This window comes from Primulina eburnea, chromosome 16, assembly GCF_022965805.1.
Source record: "Primulina eburnea isolate SZY01 chromosome 16, ASM2296580v1, whole genome shotgun sequence".
Lineage (NCBI taxonomy): Eukaryota > Viridiplantae > Streptophyta > Magnoliopsida > Lamiales > Gesneriaceae > Primulina > Primulina eburnea.
Window position 1 is genome coordinate 12723431 of NC_133116.1, and position 14033 is coordinate 12737463.

General features: G+C 35.8%; 1 protein-coding gene across 5 annotated transcripts; it reads left to right on the forward strand.

The window, feature by feature from the left end:
• The first annotated feature begins 903 nt into the window (after positions 1 to 903).
• LOC140816347 (uncharacterized) lies at positions 904 to 13463 on the forward strand. 5 transcript variants are annotated; one of them, XR_012114578.1, is made up of 4 exons: positions 962 to 1196; positions 12661 to 12929; positions 13017 to 13164; positions 13240 to 13463. XR_012114578.1 is itself a non-coding variant. In XM_073175555.1 (2 exons), the coding sequence occupies exons 1-2, from the start codon at positions 1012 to 1014 to the stop codon at positions 12779 to 12781; spliced, it is 306 nt and encodes a 101-aa protein (XP_073031656.1). In that variant the 5' UTR covers positions 904 to 1011; the 3' UTR covers positions 12782 to 13393. The 5 variants fall into 5 exon arrangements, 1 of the variants encoding a protein (XP_073031656.1); XR_012114576.1 differs by having other exon boundaries at positions 904 to 1196; positions 13017 to 13393; XR_012114577.1 differs by having other exon boundaries at positions 12661 to 13164.
• The last annotated feature ends 570 nt before the right edge of the window (positions 13464 to 14033 follow it).

Sequence of the window (14033 nt, forward strand, 5' to 3'; positions counted from 1 at the left end):
TTCAAGCATTCATATTATAAAAAGATAAAATAATTTTGATACAAAATATTCAAAATATAATAATAGTTATATAAATACAGTGTTAATTGTGTGATACCATATTATTGTCACTTATTAAAAATTAATTTCAAAAATAATTTTTTTTCAAAACACTCAAATATTAGCTTGTACTAGCTTTAAACTTTTATTTCCAAACAATTCCTATTTTTTTCTTCTCATGCAATTCAAATAATTTATAAAAAATCACTTTTAAAATAAGCAAAAGCTCTCAAATAGGGATGTAAACGAACTAAACCGTTCGTGAGTTATTCGAAACTCGATTCGATAAAAGCTCGTTGGAGCTCGTTTAATGAGGCTCGTTAAGATAAACAAACCAAACTCAAACCTTACAGTATTCGGCTCGTTAGCTCGTGAACATGTTCGTTGGTAAGTTAATGAGTAATCTTTTAGATGAAAAAATAATATTTTTGATATTTGATTTATTGATTTTGCATATTATTTATGAAATATATAGAAAAATATATTAAATTTATTTATTATAATAAATTTATAAATTTTAATAAAAATAATATATTTTTCTTTAAATATATAATTTACTTTTTAATTAATTTAATGATTGTTTGGGCTCGATAAAGGTTTGAACAAGCTCGTGAGCCATGCATATATTCGTTAAATAAAACTCGAGCTCGGCTCGATTATAAACGAACCAAGCTCAAACATTCAAGAGTTCGGCTCAACTCGACTTGATTACATCCCTACTCTCAAATATTCTCTTACTAATTACCGGTGTTAAAGCTATAGAATCGATAATATAAGGTGCTCTCAGCTATTTAGTCATTGTCGAAGGGGTTCGTGATATTTACTGCTTTGTAAGGATCTAATTGCACCCAGTGAAATGGCCAGGGTTGTATATGGAATTTCTGATTGGCCGCTCATTGGAAATTCGAAGAACCTCAATAGAAGCTGATTACTACAGTTGTGCCACCGTGATTTCATTTTTGAAGCGCAGAAATGGATCGGGGCCGCAATTCCCCCGCCTGCGGCGGAGAGAGAGAGGTCATTGCTGAAGAGGAAAGCCGAAAGCAAAGCTTATGCAAGCGCTGCAAGGAGACGTACGTCGCGTCGGCCAACTCATCAACATCATGCCGCTTTCATCCTTCCTTTTTCGTCTGCCGCCGTCACGACGATCAGCGAAGGTGCGACCATTATTTTAGCTTTATTATCATATTGTTCCCTTTAGTTTGTGGCTGCCTTTGTGGTTTTCAGGTTTCTGTGGTACCTAATAATTTAGCGAGATGCTTAGATTATGATTTTCAGTTAGTTTCCTGTACTAATAGCCTCGGTTATTTAATCTTTGATGATTGCCAATTTTGGATTGGCTTATAAATTAAGGCCTGAAAATCGAGATTTTACTGAACTGTCACACAGTCACATTGATTGGAGTAATTAGTAGTTAATCCGACAGCCCTTGTACCAAAAAATCGAAACTTTTTTTGGATGCAAGAATTTTTAGTTTAACTCGAGGATTGTGGTTAGCCATGATCCTGATGAAGCTTCACTGCATTTGAATTAAATGTCCAAGATAGAATTTAGATAGAGAGAAATAGAGCATTGGATTCAATATGATAAAATTAAATGTAAGGGATCTATTTATAATTGATGTAAAGTTGTGTAGTTCTTGCCTTCTTGGTGAATTCACTAAAGGGACACACCTATTGCCTATGAAAGTGATACACATCTTCATCTGTAGACATTTTGTGGCACCTGCGTCTGCACAGGCATACATTACCCTAATTACGGATGCATGTTGTCCAGGAGATTCTTTTGTGTCCGCACAGGCATACACCTGTCATAAATATAAAAAAGGATCTTAACTTTCAAACGTATATAACTCAAAACTTAAATCATACCAAGGCTCGAAAATAAGTTAAACCGAAAATTAGAGTTTAAAGCAAATCAAGCCAAAAAATGTTTAAAGTTCGAAAATTTGATTTTAATTGATTTAAATCGATGAAAATTGAAAATGGATCCTTGATACTTGTTGGGATAAAATAATTGTCCTACTACGAGAGTACTTGAACCTTGGTGCTTGGCCTGCCAAGGTTTGTGGGGACGAACCAAGCTAAAGCTGGTGGACATGTGTGTCCCGGTGACGATGAGGGCGGGGAGTGGTCGCCAGTGCTAAAAGTTAGCATGGACAAAGTGTGGCTCTTGACAAAGCTTCCAGGCAAAGAGAACATGAATGAACCACTCCGAACCACCACACCTTATGTTAGAGAAAACTTACAAATAATTGATAAGGATTACTCATACTAACAAGGTGCATTTTTTTTGAAGTAATCACTTAAAAACTCCAAAATTAAGCGTGCTTGACTTGAATAATTCTGGGATGAGTGCCTTCTGGAAGATTGATCATGGAGCGTATGATTGAGAATATAAACACGCTAGAAAGACTTGTTTTGGTTTGTGAGGACATCGTCAACTTGAACCAGTCTCAATCAGTACGGTGTGATATAGTGACAAAACCAAGGTGACAAGCGCTTGATCCAACCAACATTACTCCAAGGCGGAATTTCTTTAAATGAATGCAATGCAATATGTATCATGTATGTCACAAGTGGATTATTGCATATAATTAATGTTTCAAAACCAATATCGGACGAATACATTGCTTGGAAAAGAATGATAGAAAACAAAAAAAAATTGACTTTATATGATACTGTTTTATTATGGTAACTTCATGCAACGGAATTTGGCACTTATACATTGTTTAGGTTTAAGTTTGGTTGTTGACTTGGCTTGTGCTGTGAGCCTTGATTTGAGCTTTGAGCCTTATATCGGCTTGGATTAAATTTTTGAGGCATGTGGTTTTTGAACATAAGTGCCTGAGTTTTATTATAATGGAAAGTCCATGGTACGTAATGGACACAAGAAAGCTACATGGGTGACACTTGTTGGCGACTAGGGTTGGGTAGTGACATATAATTGCCATGTACGATGCTATATTGTTTGTTGAGCACGTCTTTTTCATTGCGAATAGTTATTTCCCATTCATGAATATGTGTTTCTTTTCTGCGAGATTCACAATACTTAACTGATCATAAAATAAATGGCAAAATTCAGCTTTTTTTATTTCTAATAAAATGGCATAACATTTGTTCCATTATATATTGGATTTCTAAAAAATATACTCTTGTATTCAAATTTATAGAATATAAATTTGAAATTTGAGTTTTTGAATTTTGAACATTTATATCCATAAAGGGGATAAATCTAGATTTATGAACGAAACTATGAGGACAATAAAATAGTTTATGGTTCGTAGATTCCCTGATTTATATTGTTATCATCTCAAACACTGTGGTCTTTATATTAAGAAATGAATAGCTAATAACCATGAGCACTGTAGTGGGATTATGTAAGAAGGAATTGGAAAAAGAGTCCCTCTCTCGAGTCGACTTAAAAAATTTAATCTGTCAGTGTTTCAAGATTAAGTTAGACTTCTGACTTTTGTCCATATAAATGCCCAAATCTCACCAATAAAAAACTCACCTTGTACAGTTCAAATATTCACAGCTCTAACATTATGTGTTGTAATGCTCCGACTGGCTTAGATTTATGTAATTCTGATTATAAACTACAACCTATGACCCTTCTGGTTAGTGATGTTGATTTTCCACCACCAAGTACCATTACATCAGATGGAATTTATTACCATGAGGTCCATGACATGCCAACACCCACTGAAATGTTTTTTGCTTGAAAACAATTTTTCGACAAAACAAATGAAGCATTTCTAGTGTATGTAGTCTGTATTTGTTGAGTATCTTATTTATTCTTCTTTTCTTTTGGTTGGATATAAACATACTGTTGTGGCCAATAAAATTATAAAGGGGATATGATATTTCCTCTGGATTTTTTTTTATTATGTTGAAGGAGACTGCGGAAAGCTTTTATTGAAATGCACGAACCGAGAAAGGAGATCAGAGACGATTAAAATGTTAAAACTTTAAAGTTATCATTTTTATTTTAAGTCAAGAAATTAAGTATTTTAAATTTAGTATTTAGGACTAAATTTAACTTATCGAGTGTATTAAATGAGTTAAGCATTTTAATTAGCAAAATTTGGAAATAAGGGATTTAAATACGTCCACACGAAATAAAACGTTTTAATAAATATTTTTATGACTTAATTAATTAAATTATGTTGATAAATATGTGAGTATCGCCCATGCAAACCGGACTTGATCTAGAGTTTCTTTTGTGATTTTTACAGAAATTCATGTTAAAAGATAATATATAGTATATGGGTGTCTGGTTGATGATGTGTCAAATTGTATTGCTTGATCATTTTTCTTAAAGCTGTCTTCAGTTCTTGATTTTTAGAGGAGGAGATTTCAATGTTTTCAAAGTATCGACTGTTGTGCCATAGTTGGTATCAGATGCCTCTATTTGGAAAATTTACAGGAACAATCACTGGAATTGAGGCAGAGTACATTGTACACTTACAATTGTTTTACCTGTTTGATGGTTGTTACTTGTTACCGATCCTTTTTCAAGAGCAAAATGTTTTCATAATTCTAAAGGGACATTTATGGTTTTGGATTTTTGAAATTGGATGCTGTTGAAGAGTTGGTAATATGTATACTTACAAGTTTTTCATGGAAAAAAGTAACATTTCTTGGTTCTAAATATTGGTGATGATTACTATTAATCATACATAACCAGGGTCCCCGAGGATCATTAAAGGAAGCAATTGTAATAGGAAAAATAAACATTGATTGACTGAAAAATGTAGAGTGGATTAGTGGGGTCCCCGAGGATCATTAAAGGAAGCAATTGTAACAGGAAAAATGAACATTGATTGACTGAAAAATGTAGAGTGGATTAGTGGGGTTCAGAAATCTACAATATTTTAACTTGGCTATGCTGGGTAAACAAGCATGGAATCTCATTGCTAAACCAAACCCCCTCATGGCCAGAGTCTTAAAATCCAAGTACTTCTCCAATTCGAATTTTGTGGAGGCAAAACTTGGTCACAATCTTAGCTTCATATGACGTAGTTTGTGGAGTTCAAGAGTCATTCTAAAAAGAGGAGTCCGATGGCGAATTGGAAATGGGAACAATATTAGTGTATGGAAAGATCCCTGGTTACGTGACACAAGTAATTTCTACATATCATCACCTCCTATTACAGAGCTTGAAACTAAGTGTAGGTCCGAACCGACTGATATTTAAGAATCAGCGGATGAGTTGTGGTTAAGGCTCTTGCTCTTTCGAGATTATTCCCAAAAAGAAAAATAAAAAATAAACATGTATGGAAGCTATAATTGTAAACCAGGATAAAATCTATGGAAGCATTGGTTTATACGTTCCCTAGAGTCTAGCATTCGGACCGAATGAATTTATGAAATTACGTCGATACTTCCACATATTATGGGTAACGTAGGAGACATCTCTATTTTACCCCCGGGGAATCTTTAGAATTCCCACTGCTTAGCTTTCAATTCGCTTCTGACCATCAAATGAAATGTGAATAACCCGTCCTCCTCTCTTTGTTAAAAGGATTCCCCGTCCTTCCATCAAATATTCTACTTTTTCCTGGATACTCAGGTTCAAATACCCATGGATTTGCTGTTTGTTTACTGGCTTCATATAATTCAGAAAACACTAGTTTTCTCGAAGCTTCTTGTTCATATCTCTCACTCTCATCAAAAGGTGCTATTCGATAATGTCTGTCTAGTAGACCCCCCGCGAACCCCAGCGAACATTCAAATATCTATCCTACATTCATTCATGAAGGTACTCCTAATGGGTTGAAGACCATATCAACAGGTCTTCCATCTTGCAGATAAGGCATATCTTGTCTAGGCAAAATCTTTGAAATGATGCCCTTATTTCCGTGTCTTCCAGCTACTTTATCGCTTACTTTGATTTCACGTTTCTGTGAAATATATATACGAATCGTTTCTGGATTATAACTAGAACTTCCCCTTTTCTAGATACACCTCACATCAATAACCCGGTCCCTACCACCTATAGGTAGTTTATAAACAAGTTTCTTTTGAAGTAGATACCTGAATGCCAAGTATGGCTCGTAACAATCTATCTTCGGGGGCATACGACGATTCTTTCACCATTTGGGGCGTTAATTTACCTACTTAAAATATCACCCGTCTCTACCCAAGATCCCAACATCACAATTCCATTTTTGTCTAAATTGCGAAGTAAACGGACTTCTAAATGCAGGATTTCGCTAGTGATCCTTTCAGGGCCTTGACTTGTCACATGAGTCTGAATCTCATATTTCCGTATGTGAAAAGAAGTATAAATATCTTCATATACTAAACGCTCACTAATGAGTACTGCATCTTCAGAATTATAACCTTCCCATGGCATATAAGCTACTAATACGTTTTTCCCCAAAGCAAGTTCGCCACCAACCGTAGCAGCACCATCTGCTAAAATTGTCATTTTTTAATGCATTTACCCCGGCGGACCAGGGGTTTTTGATGCAGATAAGTATTCTTGTTGGAACGTTCATACATAATTAATGGAATGTTTAGAATATCTTCATTCCCTGAGAAAAGGATCTTGTCAATATCGATATAAATGATCTTTCCCCCACGTTGTGCTATAGCAAGAGCCCTTGAATATAGAGCTATTTGTCGTTCCAACCCAGTTCCAACAATGCATTTCTCGGACCGAGAAAGCGGAACTGCCTGACGTTGCATATTAGAACTCATTAAAGTCCTATTCGCATCATTATGTTCAATAAAAGGAATAGGGGAAGCTCCAATAGAAAAATATTGGAACGGAAAAATAATTCGAAGATGAACCTGTTCCCATGCAATAGTCAGGAATTCTTTCCTGCGCAGCTTAGGTGGAAGGCGAAGAAGGCCTCCTTCCGGGGGGCCCGAGTCATCAGTGAGGTACCTACTCTGGAAGAGCTAGAATTTTAACCTTGTGTCAGGACCTACGGGCCAAAGGACAGTCTCCAGTAGACAGTTTCTATGGGGCGTAGGCCTCCCAAAAGGTAACGGAGGCGTGCGAAGGTTTCCTCAGGCCGGACGGAGATTGTCCCTCGAGTGCAGTTTGGTAGCTCACAAGGCTTATAACCTTGAGGTCACGGGTTCAAATCCCGTCTCCGCAACATCTTTATTTTAGTTTATCCAAAAATGGATGTTTGGCTCTGTTAACTATCCCACCTTTTTAGGGGATGGTACGGAAGGGAAGGGGGGTAGACTCACTACACTATCACGACCGACTATACCCTTTCCCCTCGAATCAGACAAACAAAGAATCTCTCTTTGATTGATCAATGTGTGATATTCCGAATCCTCATTACTTAATGGAATCCAAATGATCTGCTGGATTGATCAGAAGATCCTTTCGGAAGCTAAACAAATTGCTTCTGCTCCAAGGACCGAAGACTGTGTTGGTTGTAAGCGATGTGAATCTGCCTGTCCGACCGATTTCTTGAGTGTTCGAGTTTATTATGGATTTCTGACCACATTCTCCATAGGGCCCTCTTATCTCTTCCTTCTCCGAGCTCAAGTTATGGAAGAAGGAACTGAGAAGAAGGTATCGGCAACAACTGGTTTTATTACGGGACAGCTCATGATGTTCATATCGATCTATGATGCGCCTCTGCATCTAGCATTGGGTAGACCTCATACAATAACTGTCCTAGCTCTACCATATCTTTTGTTTCATTTCTTCTGCAACAATCACAAACACTTTTTTGATTATGGATCTACTACCAGAAATTCAATGCGTAATTTCAGCATTCAATGTGTATTCTTGAATAATCTCATTTTTCAATTATTCAACCATTTCATTTTACCAAGTTCAATATTAGCCAGATTAGTCAACATTTATATGTTTCGATGCAACAACAAGACGTTATTTGTAACAAGTAGTTTTGTTGGTTGGTTAATTGGTCACATTTATTCATGAAATGGCTTGGATTGGTATTAGTCTGGATACGACAAAATAATTCTATTAGATCGAATAAGTACATTCGATCTAATAAGTACCTTGTATCAGAATTGAAAAATCTATGGCTCGGATCTTTAGTATTTGCTTATTTATTACCTGTGTCTATTATTTAGGAAGAATACCGTCACCCATTCTTACTAAGAAACTGAAAGAAACCTCAGAAACGGAAGAAAGGGTGGAAAGTGAGGAAGAAATTGATACACAAGAGAAATAGAAGAAAAGATACGAAGAAAGTCGGCCACCCCCTATATATTTGATATCTTCTGCTACAAAAAAACTTATAACACCAACCCTATTCCTAATTCCATCAATTACTCGTTTATCAAAAAAATGAGTTAATTGTGTCAATCTTCTTATCGACCCAGTGAAGGATGTTGTATAAAAAGTATCTATATAAGCACGATTATATGACCAATCATATATAACATTTATAATTTTGTCCAAACGACTTCTCTTAGCACCTGTTTTAACAAATGAATTGATTAAGTCGAAATTTTGGAAAGAGGAATAAATGGGTTTATATAAAAAAGATGCTAGAAATATTCCGAAAAAAGCTATACCTGACTGAAAAGATTGCATCTTTCAAAAATTCATACCAATCTATTGAATCGTTTGTCTTTTGATGTAAAAGGTTGATAGATGGAGATAACTATTTGGTTAAAATATCCAAATCTGTTCGTTCTTGATTAAAAGGAATTCCTAGAAATCCAACAAACAAAGTAAATAATACTAATACAATTAAAAGAAATACCATAGTATTTTCGGATTCATAAGGATAGGAATAAGATTTTTTATTATCAACATTAACAATAGCAATAGGTCGTCCCTTAGTTTTTTTCTTACGTTCTCATCACTTCGATATGTTTTTTTCGAAAAACAAGAAAGACTTTGATTATTAGTCATTCGTACTAAATGAAAATTGTTATTAATACTTTTTGAAGACCCTTCTTTACCCCCATAAAGATATGGAATATAAAAGGGTGTTTTTATTGGTACAGTAATTTTGAAAATTACTGTTAAAATGCCCTTCAAAAGTAAGTAAATAGATCCGAAACATATAAAATGCGGTTAATGCTGCTGTGGACCAAGCTATTGTTGAGAAAATCGGAGAATACAACGAACTATCATTAAGAATTTCATCTTTTGACCAAAAACAAGCAAGAGGGGGAATACCACAAAGAGAAAGTGTACCGAATAAAAAAGAGATCTTGGTAATGGGTACATGTTTTGTTAAACCACCCATAATAACCATATTATGACTTTTATCCGGAGAATATCCAACAATAGTTTCAATGGAATGAACAGGTTCCCTACTCTTAATGATCAAAGTGAGCCCTATCCGCTTTGTTCGTTAACGGTTCAAAATTCCTTTCTCTTTCTAATTCTTTTAAAAACTTCTTTGGTCATAAATGACTCTCTGTGATATAGAATATACATTCAAAAAATCCTTATTAGAATAATTCACAATCAATATCATTACTGCATACTGACACTTACAAAGTCGTCTTTTTAAAGATCCAAGAGATTACAGACTTGGAGAAAACTTTGTAATTTTCCCTTGTCCCTTTAATTGACATAGACCCCAGTCCCATAATAAAATGAGGATGGGATGCTACATTGGGAATGGTCAGGATAGCTCAGCTGGTAGAGCAGAGGACTGAAAATGCTCGTGTCACCAGTTCAAATCTGGTTCCTGGTACATAATTAATTTGTATTGTATGAGGTCCTTTTTTTTAGAACAAGAATCGATATGAAGGGAGATACATATTGATTTCGAATCTGGATCATAGTAGACTTTTTTTATCTATCTTGAGCAGATATACCCCATAGAGTTTCTTAAATTAAATATTAAATAAATATAATAAATTATCTAAAATAAAATTCTATCAAAAAGAATGTCAATACTTCATTTCATACCTATTTGAAAGATTCAGTTAGTTGGGTCAAAGACAAAAAAAGTCGAAGTTGAATTAGACAAGATTCGGTTCAGATACAATACAAATCAACCGAATTCGATACCCTTTCATTGCTTTGAATTTTATTTCCTATTCGATTTTCTAATTCGTCCAGACATGACTTTCTAGAACCAGTCTAAGGAATAGGCGCAAATTTAGACGAAATAAATATCTTACAAATAAATGTAAGAATCCCAACGAATCACTAATTCTGTCTTTTTTTGTTAACCTATCCACAATTCCCTCCCTCAAATTAAACTTCCATTATTCTGGTTAATGATAATCTAGAACAAAAAGTACAATCCTTGAATCTCTGAAATTGTATAAGTGGAAATTGCTTTCTTATCATTCAATGAGCATCTTGTATTTCATGAAAATTGAGGGCAATATAATTCTTACGTAATGGCCATCCTATCCAACTTTCAGGTATTAAGATACGTTTCAAGCGTGGATGATTATCATAAGAGATTCCCAACATATCATAAGATTCTCGTTCTTGAAAATCCACACTTTTCCAAACCCAGAAAACTCTTGAGGCAAATACTTTTATGCATACCTCTTCTGGTTGATCCACACCATACTCTATTATGGTAAGATGATACACACTAGCTAACAGTCCGCCAGGTGCTACATCATAGGCACATTGGGAGCGTAGATAATTGTAACCATTTACATATAAAATGACAGCAATGGAATGCCAATCCTCGGGCTTTATTTGTAAAGTCTCGATTCTTTGATAACACCCGTCGAGCAGGGACGAAAGTTTGCCTTAGTGATCCGATGGTGCCGGGTAGGTGAATTATTCATCCCCTTCACTACCCAGTGAGATTATGAGCTGTTGTACAACCTATTTGGAAATCAAGGTGTACAGAAGATATTGAACATCCATGTACACACAAACACAGGAGGGAGAAGACAAATTTATTTGGCACCATGGAAGCAATGCCAAATATACGGTTCGGTCAGGATATAAAAGCGCACATGAACTATTATATGTGGGAGAAAATAATGGGGTCTCCGGGGACTGGAAAAAGCTATGGAACATGAAAATTCCACCAAAAGAAACAAGTTATGGTCCCATCTCTTGTGCAACCTGTGGAAATGAATGGGAGAATTCATGGCATCAATTCATTTTCTGCCCAATGGCAAAAGCTTGCTAGGAAGAGCTTGGCACCTAGAACCAAGTGTCTCATTATCCAATGAAGCAGATGGTTGCGTCCAATGGATGTTCAAATTGTTCCAGAAAGTAGATGTTAGCACTCTTGAAAATATAGCAATAGTATTATGGGGCATATGGAGGGCTCGAAACGACAAGCTATGGAACAAAATTGTCAAACCAGCTGAATTTGTGGTTAGCTCAGGGTTACAACTCTTGACAGATTTGAAAGCGGTGCGTAGCATCGAAGGAACCCAGGATAGAACAAACCAGCAGGATGGGGAGAGAGTTACCTGGCAAAACCACAAGCTTAAGCACTAATGCAACTCGATGCATCGGTACATAATGGTTCGAGGAACATCGGGGTGGGAATGGTCCTTCGAGGCTCAGATAGACTATTTATTTCAGCTAAAACTAGTTTGTTCTTTGGAAGAGTAGGAATTAAAGATGCAGAAGCAATGGCGTTCAAGGAATCCTTAGCTGGGTAGAAGGCATGAATGTTCAAGATGTAATCTTTGAGTCCGATTCTAAAATAGTTGTTGAGGCAATAAACTTGGAAAGAGAAGATGAATTAGAATTTGGTTCAATTATCTCTATGTCGTGAAGTACTTCGTCAAAGACCATTGTTCAGTGTCTGTTTTATACGTAGAGAAGCAAACAAGGTTGCCCACAATCTTGTTAGGGCATCATGTTTCTATGCTCGTCTCTCGATCTGGAATACTCCTCCAAATTTTATCTTTGATGTTTTGAATGAAGACCTGTAATTCTCTTGATTCTTAATAATATTTATGATTTCCGGTTCAAAAAAGGAAAAAACCTTGGTAGATATGCATGTAGTATTTGACTGGAATAACTGTAAGATTGATACAATCTCTAGATTGTTATATGTAATTTTTAAAGATTACCGTGTTTTTGTGTTATTATTGTATACTGTTACACAGGCCCATTACATAAACCTCCGGGGAGATATCTATAATTGACCTTAAAAATTTTCATGATTCATGGTGAGCTTTGTGCAGTCTCATAATCACTGGCATGATTTTCTCAAATACTGTCTATTTAGCAAATTAGTAGCAGTTCTGTCCTCGTCCTCGAAGTTTGAATCTTTGATAATGATTTCTCTTTAGGATTCTGATACTATCAGTCCACTCCTATCATGTAAATTTTAGTTTATTAATACACGTGACTTAGAGAATTACGTATTAGTGAAATTACACTGCTATTAACATTAATGGCCTCAAGTGGAATTAATGAAGAAATGACCACACATACTCTGTGTTTGTTTCTTGGAGGGAGTTTGAAATCAGGATCTGTTGTCCTCTCTGGCGTAAGAGATTTTGGAGCAGAATTCTATTTTGAGATTTACATGCCACGGTTCCACAACTTTATCTCTTTATTTTTTTGGCATCTGTAGTTTTGCGAATCGGGTAACCTCGATGGAATTGGTCGCTCTATATATTTAGCTGATTGCATCATTGCATGTATGTGAAATATTCCATTAAATTGTATGTTTGCTTCTTAAAAGTGGGTACACATCATTTATTGAAGGTACTATGAATTGAGACCAAATGATCCCCCATATGCTGCCAAGTTTTACGATTGTTGTGGAGCGGAGAACAAGGACGCACCTGGCTGTACCACCAGTTTCCATATCTCATATGATGACTAAAGAAAGATTCATATCAATCATCCTCCTCTTTTATTCAATGTTTGCAGTATGGTTCCCTTTGCGCTGGAATATAATTATGGCCATTTATGTTCTTATTTTTCCTAATGATGATGGTCTCATGTATCTGATCCTTTGTCAATCTCCCAGTGTAAGCGTTCTCTTGCTCGTTGCATAGGTCTTGGAGATGGCAATGCTTGTGTTAGTTTTCATCATCGTGATAAATTATGTTGTGCAGATCATATTTATTGCAAATCATTGTTATCTCTTTCGAGGTAGCTTCATGCCACACCCCAAGGGTAGATCAAATGGCTAAAAAGGGACCACATCCTTTTTTTAATGTGATTTTTGGGCCATTGGATCTACGCTCGGGTACGACTCCAAGGGTAACATCGAATAACTCCTCTTTGGGTTGCCATCTTTTGATCGAAACTCAGCAGGGGCCGTTTCATTCTTTGTAGCTGGATCAAATATGTCGTCATAGATCCGAGCATTTGCTGGTGTAACAAAAATCCAAATGTAAGGCAGCCACACAGACACAGGACATGCATAAATATTTGAAATTTCTGTTGTTGAACCTGATCAGATCAGCAAATATCGGTGGATTTATTGTCACGTGAAGATCAAATTGCCATTTGTGTACTTGTTTAACATGAATCTTGTGAAGGTACGACCTTGTTTTTCTCTGGTCGAAGCTGGCATATAATACATGAATATATTAAATGATGTGATAAAATGAACTCTCAATATGACTTGTCCCTCACTCTGTCCCCATGTGGACGGATGGGTTGATTCCATTTCCTGCATTTTTTGTCATTTATTGCTACAAGGACAGCACATATTGGTATCCTGAGAGAAAATTCGATCATACACTAAGATTGGAGAATCAACGACCCATGTCTAGTCTTGCATTATCCCTTATAAAAATACAACTTGGTTAAAAGCAGAAACTGAGTTTGCAAACAGGGGACCTAATCACACCACACATGAAAAAAGGGGCTCCTTTGATAGAGACCTATCAGCTAGCATGATTGGATGACATATTATCACATACTTTTAGTATTTTTCTTATATATTTATTATCATTCTGTGCTGATTACGGATCAGCATGTGAGAGCAGAATGCGAACCAAAATTGCTATTAATAAACATAACATTAATTTTTGCACTCAAATCCTCGATTCAAGTTTACCTCACAGGAAAACCAAGAAAAAAGAAGAAGCAGAATCACAGACTTTTTCTTTTCTCGTTCTTTA